General features: G+C 53.3%; 1 protein-coding gene across 1 annotated transcript in view; it reads right to left on the bottom strand.

Annotated features, from left to right (window-relative positions):
* Nucleotides 1-12,880, bottom strand: part of USH2A (usherin) — a 580,026-nt gene that overhangs the window by 347,844 nt on the left and 219,302 nt on the right. Inside the window, exon 26 of the mRNA XM_048843172.2 lies at nt 1,374-1,647. Within this exon, the coding sequence (XP_048699129.2) occupies nt 1,374-1,647 (274 nt within the window). The remainder of the gene's footprint in view (nt 1-1,373; nt 1,648-12,880) is intronic.

Below are 12,880 nucleotides of genomic sequence, written 5' to 3'. Positions count from 1 at the left end.
CAGTGGAGAGCATTCCAGTGATCTAATGTGCCTATCTCATATTTCACGGGCTGAGTATGTTATCATTCCAGATTATGGAGGGGACTTGTGTGGATGGAGTGCTGTGAAAATTTCTCTCTTGAAGATTTTAGCTTTTCTGCCTGTGCAGCTGAAGTTAGCACATCTCATTTTTCTGATGCAGCTGATCTGAATGATGCTTAAGACACCACAAGGGTGGGAGGATTTTGATACTGTACAAAAATAGGAATGATCTTTTAGGGTTCATATAACATTTAATTGATATATTATATATACTCTACTGTAAGACTGTAAGATTTATTTTTATACTATGTCTGTTGCCTAGAAGACAGCAAGATAAAGCACCCTCACCTGGATTCTACATGGGTGGTACTTCTTTTACCCAAAGGCTTATGATCTGGTGTCTGCCTACAAGTCGTATGTCATACAGAATTGGGTACTGCTAAGGGAAATTATAACATTTGCCTCTTGAAGAGGTCAATATACCAAAAGAGTACAGACAGCCCAAGCTTAACTTAGGTCTAGTGAAAAAACCCACCTAAACTGACCTAACCCTCAGCATAGCAAGCATTAAGTCGATGGGAGAATTAAGTCCCGCCTCTCGGAGAGCTGGATTACCTACTTCAATGGGAGAACCACTCCCGTCAGTATAGGGAGTATCTTCACTGAATTGCAGCTGCTCTTCTGCAGGATTTTATGTGTAGACAAGCCCTTATTCTATCTAAGGCCACATCTGCACTAGAGGCCTTACAGCGAAACAGCTGTACCAATGCAGCTGCACCGCCGTAAGATCTCTCATGTAGCCACTTTATGCCCCCAATGACAGGTGGCAGCTACGTCGGCAGGAGAGCATCTCCCGCTGACGTAGTGCTGTCCACACCAGCGCTTCTGTCAGTGTAACTTATGTCGCTCGGGGGGAGGGGTGTGTGTGTGTTTTTTCACACTCCTACGCAATGTAAGTTATACCAACAAAAGTGCTAGTGCAGACATCGCCGAAGCTAACAGCTCCGATCAGGAACAACTGATATGTAAATTAGGATGCAATCATCTTGACTTTGCAGGCAAGCTAAGGGGCGGGTGAGATTTAAGTGACCTTTGAAACGTTAGGCTTGGAGCAAGAAGTTTAGCTAGATGTGGTGGACAGACGGAAATGTTAGCAGAAACATGGGACAATAATAACAATAGGGAGAACATCTGTATTTCCCCTTTAGATTTGAACAAATACTACATTGTTTAAATGCCCCCTAACACTGTACTGGTGCATATATTTAGTACCATCTCAGAGCAAAGACAGCTGTCTACAGAATTACTAACACCTGTTTCTGCAATGATGGATTTCCCTTGGTTTTCCTTACCTTTTTCTAATCCTAGTTCTTTATAGAAGTTCTGTAGCTCAGAGGGGATTCCTCCTACATAGACTGGAGAGTTTACTTTCAGTTGCTGAGCACTGGGTTCCAAAACATGCTCTCTCAATTTATTCATACTTGCAGAAACTCTTGAGCCTTCCTTCTGCACAGTTACTTTCTTCCAGTTTCCATCACAATAGGACAGCCCCACCCAGAGATCCACTTGTGTAAAAACAGTGCCAGTTTTTAACAGGAAGCTCAGAATTCCACTCTTCAGCTCAGCCTGTATTTTAAAATAAAAGAAAGGTTTCAAAAATGACAGTGTCAGAGGAGGAAAAGGTCAACGTGTTATAGACATTTAAGACATTCAACTGAAGGAAAGGTACAAAAACATTTTTCCTTCAAGCAATTGTAATGACAGTACAATTGTTAACATAGGATATAACAACTGTAGCAAGTACATACGTATCAATTAGTGACACAATTTGACATGTAACAAAAAAATTCTATTTTTTTTGCAACCTATTTAGGACTTCAGTATCAACAGCCATATAATTGACTGAAAAGAAAAGAACAGCTTAAAGTATGACTGTTTATATCTGACTTTTTTGAAAATGACAAAACACCATTTTCTTCTGTCAATTTAATTTTTGGAAAAATGTGACATGACAATAAGGAAATTAAATGTCAGACCTGATTAAGCTCCTTTTAATTATCTAGTGAATGCAATTTCAAATTTGTACAATAACATATTGATTCCATATTTCATCCTTATTGTTTTACATCTCTAAAATAATTGTTTCTATATGTATTTTCTAGATTAATGTATAAATTTTGAAATATGAAATACATTTTACCTAAATTTTCATTGTGGAAATAAAGTTTCCATATGCTTTACTGCCAAATTGTTTAATCCTGATTGTCTGAAATGCATCAGCACGTATGTTTTGAGATTCCAAACTGGCTAGCACAGAACACTGATAATTTAAAATATGGTAGTTGTGAACAACAACAAAAATAAAAATAAAAAAATGAATCCCCTCCAAAAAAACCAAAAAACAAAAAAAGGATAAGCCTATAGAAAATACATTTCATTTCCCAAGCCAAAATCTTAAGTGAAATAAGATCTGTGACAGGGTCAGGCCAGATGGCTATAGGAGAGTAATAGAAGGCAGATATGTTAGCCCCAGACTAAATAGGTCCCTTTTCCCTGGGTAAGGTAACAGGGAAGGTTTCTTTTTTTGAAACAGAAAAGAAGTTTATTTGTAACACTGACAAAAATTACCAAAGGAAACAAAACAAACTATGCAACAAAACAACGCAAACAGAAGGTATAACACAGCAGCTTTCAGGAGGGAGAAGTGTTCAGGCTAGCCTGGGCCCAGAGCGGGGGGGCTTCCTCGACACTCGTGGTCTTCCACCCTCCTGAGTTACCTGGTGGCCTAGAGTGGGGGGGCTTCCTCGACACTCGTGGTCTTCCACCCCCTCGAGTTACCTAGTGCCTCGCCCAAGTGTCACCGATTATCCCTCTCCTGAGAGTGCCCGGCAAGATGGGCACAGCTGCGGGGTGGGTGGTTTAGGGATGGGGGGGTAGACACCCATGTATTATAGGACCCCTCCTAGATGACAGTAATGATGGTATCCACAGCGGCAATGGCTGGGGCTGGCATCTCTCGCTCTTCCCCTCAATTAAAGGGTCAGACGGAGGGAACCGGACGGGGTCACCGAGCAGAGAACCCCGGACAGCGCCCACCGCTCCTCGAAGGCGTCAAGGGAGTCGGTGGACGCTGCCCAGAGGAACTCCGCCCGGATACGTGAATGTACTGAGGATCGGAAAAAGGCCCTACAATCGCAGGACACTTCATGGGCCAACCTCCCCTCTCTGGTTTTATAAACGGCTGTTTTAGCCAAGGCTAGGAGGAGGTTAACCAGGAGGTCTCGCGATTTTGTGGGGCCACGGATGGGGAGTGATAGATAAAAAGGTGAGGGGAGAAATGAAGCCAAAAGCGCAATAGAATATTTGTGAGGAGCCGGAAAAGGGGCTGCAATCTGGCACACTCTAAATATACGTGCGCCAGGGTTTCCCTCACATTACAGAAAGGGCAAGTATGCGGGATGGGGGTAAACCGTGTCAGAAACACGCCCGTGCTCACAGCTCCGTGAAGGAGCCGCCAACTGATGTCCCCGACGGGCCTCGGGACCAAGGTGGAATACAGGCTGGCCCACCGAGGTTGCTCACCCTCCAAGGGTGGCAGGAGGTCCCGCCACTTTGTATCGGGGTGGGACACCGGGGTGTGGGCGTGAAGGGTGTGAAACGTGAGTGTGTATAAATAATTCTGTGGTGCGATTTGAAAACTGACCGGCAGCAGTTCATGCAGCCGGCTTGCAGTGAAAGGGTGAGGGGTTTGTTGGGATCGGCAAGGTAGGGGCCCAATGGAAAGGTCCGGCGGGCCTGGGGTAGAGGATGGGCGGGGTGCGCCCTCGCGCAAGGCTCGGTTGACATAAGCCCGAGCAGCGGTGGTCAAGGCGGCCTTCACTTCCTGAAGTACACGCCGGGGGGTACGAGGGCTGGAGAGCCCCATGCGCCGAGCGAGCGTCAGGGGATCCAGCCAGTCTCTCCGGTCATAGTCCAGGAGGTCTCCGACCTTCGTGACTTCCGCCAGGACCAACCTCTGGCGCACCGAACGGGACTCCGCCACCTGCACACGGAGTTGGGGATTGTGTAGCAGGGGCTCCGTGAGGAGATCTGCTCCCACGGTGGCCGCCATGGACCTGGTCGTTAGAAACAGTTTCCAGGTCCGGAGGAGGTCCTGGTAGAAGACCGGCAGCCCGGAGAGGTCTCGCGGAAAACCTCTCGGACAAAGATAAAAGAGCTGCCGGTCGTATCGGAGCCCTTGGAAGCGGCGCAGGAAGGCGTGCGCCAGTATGCTCCACGCCGAACTACTTGCACTATAAAAGAGCCTCTGCAGGGCCTGGAGGCGGAAAACGCGGACCTGAGTGTACAGACACTTCAGGCCCTGCCCTCCTTCCTTCAGGGGTAGATGAAGAACTCCAACAGGGGCCCAGTGCATTCCTGACCAAAAGAACTCTAGAATCAATCTCCGGAGGTGGGTCAGGAAACCCGGGGCCGGGGCCAGGGTGTTGAGCCGGTACCAGAGCGTGGACAGGACTAGTTGGTTAAGCACCAGTGCTCTCCCTCGGAGGGAGAGACATCAGAGTAGCCTCGTCCATTTCCGGATCCGCTCTATCACCCCGCCCTCTAAATTTTGCCAGTTCTCCGGCGGGGAAGGGTGTGTGGCGGAAAGGTAAACGCCGAGATAGAGCAGTGGACCCGCACTCCACCGGATGGTCTGAAGCGCGGGTGAGAGGGAGCTTACCTGCCGCCAGTCCCCCACCGCCAAGCCAGAGCTCTTGACCCAGTTGACTCGGGCGGAGGAGGCTGCCGAGTAGATGGCCTGGCAAGCCTCCACTCGCGCCAAGTCGTCCGGGTCCTGGACCACGAGGAGTACGTCATCGGCGTATGCCGACAGGACCAGCTGCAGCTCCGGCTCCCGCAGCAGCAACCCTGTCATCCTCCTGCGGAGGAGACAGAGGAAAGGCTCAATCGCCAGAGCGTACAACTGGCCCGAGAGGGGGCACCCCTGCCACACTCCTCGCCCGAAGCTGACTGGTTCAGTCAGGGTCCAGTTGAGCCTAACCAAACACTCCGCGGAGGCATACAGCACCCGGAGAAAACTCACAAACTGAGGTCTGAATCCAAACGCCTGCAGAGTGCTCAGGAGGTACCCATGGTCTACTCTATCGAACGCCTTCTCCTGATCAAGAGACAGGAGGGCAAACGACAGACCATCTCGCCGCCCGAGTTCCAAAAGGTCTCGGACTAGAAAGAGGTTGTCAAAAATGCTGCGACCCGGGACAGTATAGGTCTGGTCTGGGTGGATCACGTCCGCCATCACGGACCCTAGCCGCAGCGAGATTGCTTTCGCTACGATTTTGTAATCCGTGCTAAGGAGTGAGACGGGACGCCAGTTTCGTAAATCGCGGAGGTCCCCCTTCTTCGGCAGCAAGGTGAGCACCGCTCGCCTGCACGACAGAGGGAGGACCCCGCTCTGCAAGGACTCAGCCCAGACAGTGACTAGGTCTGGGCCGAGATTGTCCCAGAACGCGCAGTAAAACTCCACGGTCAGCCCGTCCATGCCCGGAGATTTATTGGTGGGCATGCGACGGAGGGCTTCCGAGAACTCGGCCAGGGTGAGAGGCAGCTAGAGTCGGTCTCGGTCGCCCACGGTGACCGTGGGGAGTTCCTCCCAGAGCACCCCGCAAGCGCCAGGATCGGTTGGATCCGGGGAGAAAAGGCTTGTGTAGAAGTCACGGGCCCTCCCACACATCTCCTCCGGATCCGTGAGGGGGGTGCCGTCTTCCGCGAGAAGGCAGGTGATGTGTTTCTTGGCCCCCCTCGTTTTCTCCAGGGCATAGAAGAAGCGGGAGCCGCGGTCCATCTCCCGAAGGAGGCGGATGCAGGACCAAACAAAGGCACCTCGGGCCCGGTGGTCCTCGAGGGCCCGGAGCTCCTCCCGCTTCTGCCGGCACGCTCCGCAGAGGGACGGGTCCTCGGGGTTGGCGGCCAGGCGCCTCTCCATCTCTAAGACCTCCCGTTCCACCTGCTCTATCGCCGCATTTCTCCGTCGGCTGGTGCCCCGAGTGTAATCATGGCAGAAGAGCTTGGCGCGCACCTTCCCGAGATCCCACCATCGCCGCACTGAGGGAAAGGCACGCCACTGCTCTCGCCAGGCCAGCCAAAACTCCCGGAAGGACATCACGAAGCTCTCGTCCTCCAACAGGCTGTTATTAAAGTGCCAATAGGCCGGCCTCGGTCTCCCTGCACGGAGGGAGGCCGTTATGGTGACTAAATGATGGTCGGAGAACGGGGCTGGCCGAATGGCGGAGGAGTGGGCTGTGAAAGATGGAAACGGGATAAGTAAATACGGTCCAACCAAGAGTGGTGTGACCGATGGGCCTCTACCCGGACAAAAGTGAACGTGGAAGTGTCATCTGGGTGATGGTCACGCCAGACGTCCACTAGGGAGTGATGTTCGACTATTCCTCGGAGAATGTTCGTGGCAGCCGGGCTCGGCTCAGCCCCTGAGCGGTCCTGTTCCTCGAGGGTGGTGTTAAAGTCCCCTCCCAGGACCAGGCACTCATGCGAATCTAGGGTGCCGAGAAAGTCGGACACCCGCTGATAGAATTGTGACCGCTTTGGGCTCGTTTGCGGGGCATAAATGTTAACAAGGTTGACCACGAGCCCCTCCATACGGACTTGAAGGTGCAGCAGGTGGCCTGGCACGGCCTCAGTGACCCCTAGCACCTCGGGCCATAGGTTGGGGGAGAACAGGGACGCCACTCCAGCTTGCCAAGTCGTGAAGTGGCTAAAGTATACCCCGTCCCCCCACTCCAGCCGCCACCTGTCCTCGGCGGTTGGGTCCGTATGGGTCTCCTGCAGGAAAACTACAGACTACCCCCCTTCCCGAAGGTAAGAGAGCACCTGGGACCCGCGGAGAGCCATCCTACAGCCCCTGCTATTCAGGGTTGCAATTATAAGAGGCGTCATGCGGAGGGCTGGGGGTATGGGGGTTTCTTGTTGGTGGGGGTGTTCGTGGCCCCCGGCGGGTTGTGCAGCAACCCGTGACCCATCCCGTGGATTAGATCATTTCGGAAGCCGCGGGCCAGCTTGTAGGCCGCAGCACCACACTTTCCTTGCCCCCTGCCCTCCTGTATAAGGGCCCTTGTGGCCTGGAGGATTTGGTCAAAGTCCCCCCATAGCTGAAAAGCCAGCTGTACCCTACTGCGGGCGCCACGGGTGTGTTCTAGGAACTTCCGTAGTGCATGCCGCAGCTCATGGGGGGGTGGGGTTACAATTTCCGGGGTATTCGCTGGTGGGGCTCTTAATGCAGCCTTGTGGTCCGCTAAGGGGGGTAGACAGGGTGCGGACCACCGACGGGGTGTCTGACAGGCTGGGGTTATTAAATCCATTTCACGCCTTGGGGTGGAAGGGTATGGCAGGGAAAAAATTGCAACTCCTAATGGGTCGCGACTAGAAAGTGCAAAGACTGCTCCCTGGGGGGAATCTGCAAAAGGCGGGAAAGAAATAACCCCAGGGGCGGCATTAGCATTGCAGGAGGAGGGGAATTGGGCAGGGACAGGGGTGGGGGCGGGGGCAGAGGTAAGGCTCTGGACTTCATGAGGTGAGCAGCTAAAAGAAGGTGCCTCCTGAGCAGAGTCGAGGGTTAAGGGGTTAGGGAGGGGGCTCCCAGTGACGCAAGGCGCTGGCTCCGTGGTGGTCTTGGCGGCCATGGCATCAGGTGGTGGACCACCTTCTGCGGTGCGCTCACCCGGGAAGGCAATTAGCGGGAGGGAGCATGGGGAAAGGGGGGCTGGGGTGAGGCTACCCAGATCGAGGCCAGCTGGCAGTAGATCATCTTCTCCCTGGGTGACCGGGGTCAAATCTAGGGCCTCAATCTCCGCATACACGGAGGAGAGGCCAACTCCTGCTACCCCGGGGGCCTCTCCTCTAGGGCCCGCCTCAATGGTCACCTCGGGGTTCGCGGGGGGTTTGGGTGGTATCTGGGCAAAAGGAGCTTCCTCAGGGGTCTCGGAGGGGAGGGTCTCTCGTGGAGGGGGGATTCTGCCCTCCAATGCCAGTCTGTCTTCCCCTCCCGACACCCGCAGATGGATCTCACTCGTGGCCGTAGCGGAAGGCTCGATATCAGTGCCTCCCTTCCTGGTCTTCTGGGGGGCTTCCGCATCGGATGCGTGCAGCGGAACTCGAGCCTTCCGCTTGCCTCGCTTCCCCTGGACTAGGGTCCAGCCCTCCATAGCGTCATCTGGGGGTTGGTTAGCAGGGGTCGTGTCGGGGGGCAGAGGCGATGGTTCAGGGGTTCAGGGGGGTAACGGTAAGGCAGCATGAGGGGCGGGGGGTTCTCCTTGGGGCGGGCCCTCTCCTATACCTGGTAATATCTTTGCCACACCCTCCTCCATAGGCTCTACCAGATTGGTAATAGCAAGGGTGGGACTCCCTTGCTCGCCTGGGCATTATAAGGAAGGTGTTTCTTGGCCCGGACGGGAGCAGCGGTGGATTGAGTAGGAGGAGGGTTGGTTTCAGGTGCCGGGCGGCCAGGGGCGTCGGCAACGACGGGGCCGATGTCCTGCCGGGTCTTGGGTGCCCCTCCCCCCTGGGCCAAAGGGCAGTCTCTGCGGACATGCCCCGCTGAGCGGCAGAGGTAGCACCGGGCCTCTCCGGTGGAGTAAAAGACCAGATAGCGGGCTCCTTGGTAGGGGACTAGGAAGGACCCCTCGAGCTCCTCTCCATCACGCACCGCCGCCGGTGGAAGAAGCTGCACTTGCCGGCGGAACGAAAGGACATGACGGAAGGTAAGGTCCTTGCAGCCCAACGGGAGAGGGCTGATGACAGAGACAAGTTTCCCCAGGGTGGAGAGAGTGGGTAACAGGGCAGCACTGGGTAAAAAGGGAGGAACAGAGGTGAGGACGAGGCGAACGCCCAGGTTTTCTAGCAGCTCTAGGGGGACAAACACCCCCCCACCGCCAGGCCCTTCTCCACCGCCTCCTGGGTGGCAGCCTCTGAAGCTAAGAAAAAAACAACCTTCCGATACATTTTGGAGGCCACCACAATAGCCATGGGTCCTACCACCTTCGCCAACACCTGCACGTATGTCTCCATGTGGGGCGAGGCGGGCACCAGGAGGCAACAGACACCATGCCTCCTGGTCAAGGTGGGGAAGGGGCGCCAGCCTCTGGTGATGGTAGCGGAGGCAGTGGGTGGGCGAGATGATGAGGCAGCAGGCAGGGGGGAGCCTGCCACCGCCTGGGCATACGTCCTGGGGGCCGGGGGAGGGACGTTCACAGAGCTGGTGGAGGGAACAGCAGCGGGGGGCACCACGGTCGATGACAAGGCCACAGCGGTGGGGGCAGCCCCTGCCATGGAGGGCCTAGTGGTTTTAGCGGGGCCCCTTCCTTTCTTCCCGCCCTGGCCTTTTCGGCCAGCTGGGGGGGGAGGTTCCTAGAATCTGGGGGGGCGGTGGACATAGCAGTGGCAGTAATCGCCCCGGTGCCTCCTGCTGCTGGTGCCCCAGAGGGGGCGGCGGCAGGTATTTTGACTGTGGTGGTGGTGGTGGGGGCTCGGGGATTGGGTAGGGGGGGAGGTGGGGGAGGAACAACTGATATTGGTAAAGGGGCCTTGCCCCTCTCATTCCCCGCCATTGTGAGCAGGGAGAGACGGGGAGACACCGGAAGGAGGAGGGGGAAGCAGATTAACCGCTCCTCCCTGCTGGGCTGCAGGCGGGGGGGTGGTACCAAATGGGTTGGACAGGAAGGGGGGAAAAACAGGAATCGGGGTCCGGTGATAGGGGCAAGCTGTGGGATAAACAGTCTCGGGGGGGAGGGTGTGGACCCACACACGTTTGTCCAAAGAATCTCGTTTGGTCGGCTGTTATGTCCGGTCCGAAAGGCAAAGTTCAAAGCAAACAGCTGGATCTCAGGCAGATGGCAGGTTGCCAGCAGGGACGGACGGCGGGGGGGCCGTGACAGTTGTAATAATGTTGGGGGGGGGGACCGATGGATTGGGGGCAGCTCCGTGCCACACCCCCTGTGCCACTACAAACGCAATTAAGCCACAGTCAAACTCCCCCCCACGAGAGTATAATTCAAAAAATTACTAAGTCTTACGGCCCCCTCCACGATGATTTGTAGCTTCCCTGGGTGATTTCTTCTGTCTGCTATCTTCTTCTTCTCCAGCTGTGTTGGCTGTGTTCCAAGGCTTTCGGCAGGCCGAGAAAAATTGCAGAAATAAGCTGGCAGCAAAATGGCTGGGTCTGGGGACTTCCACTCCCCCCTCCGGATAGCGGGTCGGCAATCTTCCCCCCCTCCTGCGGGGGTTTCAGCTGAGGCAAATAGCTGCGCCCGGGAGCAGGCGTCGGGGGGGGGGGGTGTGCTGGCGGCAAGTTGGCAGCTGACCAGCACTCAACGGCAGCAGAAAACGGCAGAAAGACAAAACAAAACGAAAAAGCGTCTGGCCCAGTCGGGGGGGGAGAACTAAGGCAGGCTCAAAACGTAAGAAAAATCCAGGCCAGGGGGCTTTAGGAAAGAATAGAAAGCAGATAGCTGAGGAGCAAGCAAAGGACGTTCCGTTTCCCAACAGGGAAGGTTCCAGAACAATCAGGAACCTTCTGGAGACAATTAAGACAGAAAGGCTGATTAGAACACCTGCAGCCAATCAAGGAGCTGCTAGAATCAATTAAGGCAGGCTAATCAGGGCACCTGGGTTATAAAAAGGAGCTCACTTCAGTTTGTGGTGTGCGTGTAAGGAGCAGGGAGCAAGAGGCACTAGGAGCTGAGAGTAAGAACGCGGACTGTTGGAGGACTGAGGTGTACAAGCATTATCAGACACCAGGAGGAAGGTCCTATGGTGAGGATAAAGAAGGTGCTGGGAGGAGGCCATGGGGAAGTAGCCCAGGGAGTTGTAGGTGTCGCACAGCTGTTCCAGGAGGCACTCTAGACAGCTGCATTCCACAGGGCCCTGGGCTAGAACCCTGAGTAGAGGGCGGGCCCGGGTTCCCCCCAAATCCTCCCAGCTCCTGGTCAGACACAGGAGGAGTCGACCTGGACTGTGAATTCAGAAAAACGGCCAAGCTGAGGGCTGCCGTGAAGCTCCAAGGCAAGCAAATCTGCCAATAAGCGCAAGACCCACCAAGGTAGAGCAGGAACTTTGTCACAGATCTTAAAATATAAAATAGGAAGATCTATAAAAATATACATCTTTAACATTCTTCTGGAAAAAGATGCACATTTTTGAGAAACAGAATACCAACAATCTCTCACATTAAAGTATTTATATTTTGATTGCACTTTAGTAACAATTACTCCAAGTGTCCAAAAAATGCGAACCTACCCCACAATAAATGTGGTTCTTGAAGATGCTGTAGTCAGTGTGGATCACATGCATCTCATTTGTGTAAAATCTGGGGTCTTTTGAACAGCTATGTCAATTGAGGCTGCAAATGCACTCTGTGCCTCCTTGTGTTCCTATGCAAGGGCATAAAGGGTAGAGCAGCTATGATACTCCCTCAATGCTATCATAATTTGAAGCTCTCGGTAAATGAAAACTCCACAAAGAAGGTACACTGGGCAGGTCATGGGATTGACACTGACTACAGAATAGAACCACAGTTACTGTAAGTGACTGTTCTTTTGTCTTTGAGTATGAGTCAGTGTGAAAGCTACTGCAGCTGACTGGCAAGCAGTAAACCCTCAGAAGGGTGGGAATGAAGAGTTTCAGCTGCATCAATCAAACAGTGATTGAAGTACTCCTCTCCTGAACTTGGCATATGACCTAGCAGCTAAGGTGCAGGTATAGTGCTTGACAAAGGTCAGTGGGCTCCACATTGCCGTCTTACAGACTTCTGATGTTAGCACATTCCTGAAGCAGGTGGAGGATGTTTGTTCTGTGGTGGGGGGAGCCTTGATGTTCCGTGGGAGAAGTACAGCAGCTAGTTGGTAACACAGTGAGCTACACTGTGTAATCCATTTCTATATTCTTGTTGATGAAGTGGCCTGACCTTTAGAATGCCCAGCTGTGGCTAGAAATAGCTAGGGTGACAGTCTGAACAGTTTGGTCCTGGCAGTGTAATAAAGCAAAGCTCTAGATACATCTAGTGTATGCAGTTTCTTTTCTCCCAGTGCAGAGTATGGCTTCAAGAAGAAGAAAGGTAGGTTGACTGACTGGTTTAGATGAAATTCTGAGACCACATTAGGAATGAAAGGAGTGGGGGCTGAGTATCACCCTGTTCTGTGCAATGGCATATAATATGGTTCAGCCAGAAATGCTTGAAGCTCAGTCACTTTCCTGGCTGACACAACATCAACTAGAATATGGCATACACCATTCTGAAATGAGGCTTCAAGACTACCTCTTATTCAGACTGCATTATTCCATCTGTTACAGTTTGTTTAGGAAAAGAACTGACTGCATATAATAAACATAATATAATAAATATTAATCCATGGTGAACAGGAAGAGACCCCATGTAAAAGAAAAGGAGATTTGTGTTATCATGCCATGTACCTGCCCAGCTACAGACATGTCCATCTCCAATACAGAATCCATAATGCAGGTAAGGGTGATGTGTGATTGTAATGAGGCGCACGCCGTGCCCCCTCTGGTTCGGCCCTTCTTCCCCTCTTCTCAGAGACTCAGTGACACTTCAGGCGGGTAGAACACCCGTGCTCTTTATTTGTGATCAAGTCCCCACCACCGGTTTCTAACTATATACACGCTTTTTATAACAGCTTGGCCTACCACAGGCCTGGCCAGCAACAAACTAGGAGGCTCCCACCTCCATTTGAGACTGACCTTCCCCTCCTGGTCTCTGCCCCCACATCCCTCCACTTCCTCCCAGCCTGATAGCTCCTGCTAACGAGGGTGGCAGGTGTGGTCAGTGACCGGG

This window comes from Caretta caretta, chromosome 3 (assembly GCF_965140235.1).
Source record: "Caretta caretta isolate rCarCar2 chromosome 3, rCarCar1.hap1, whole genome shotgun sequence".
Classification (NCBI taxonomy): domain Eukaryota; kingdom Metazoa; phylum Chordata; order Testudines; family Cheloniidae; genus Caretta; species Caretta caretta.
This window is presented reverse-complemented; position numbering and strand designations above follow the sequence as displayed.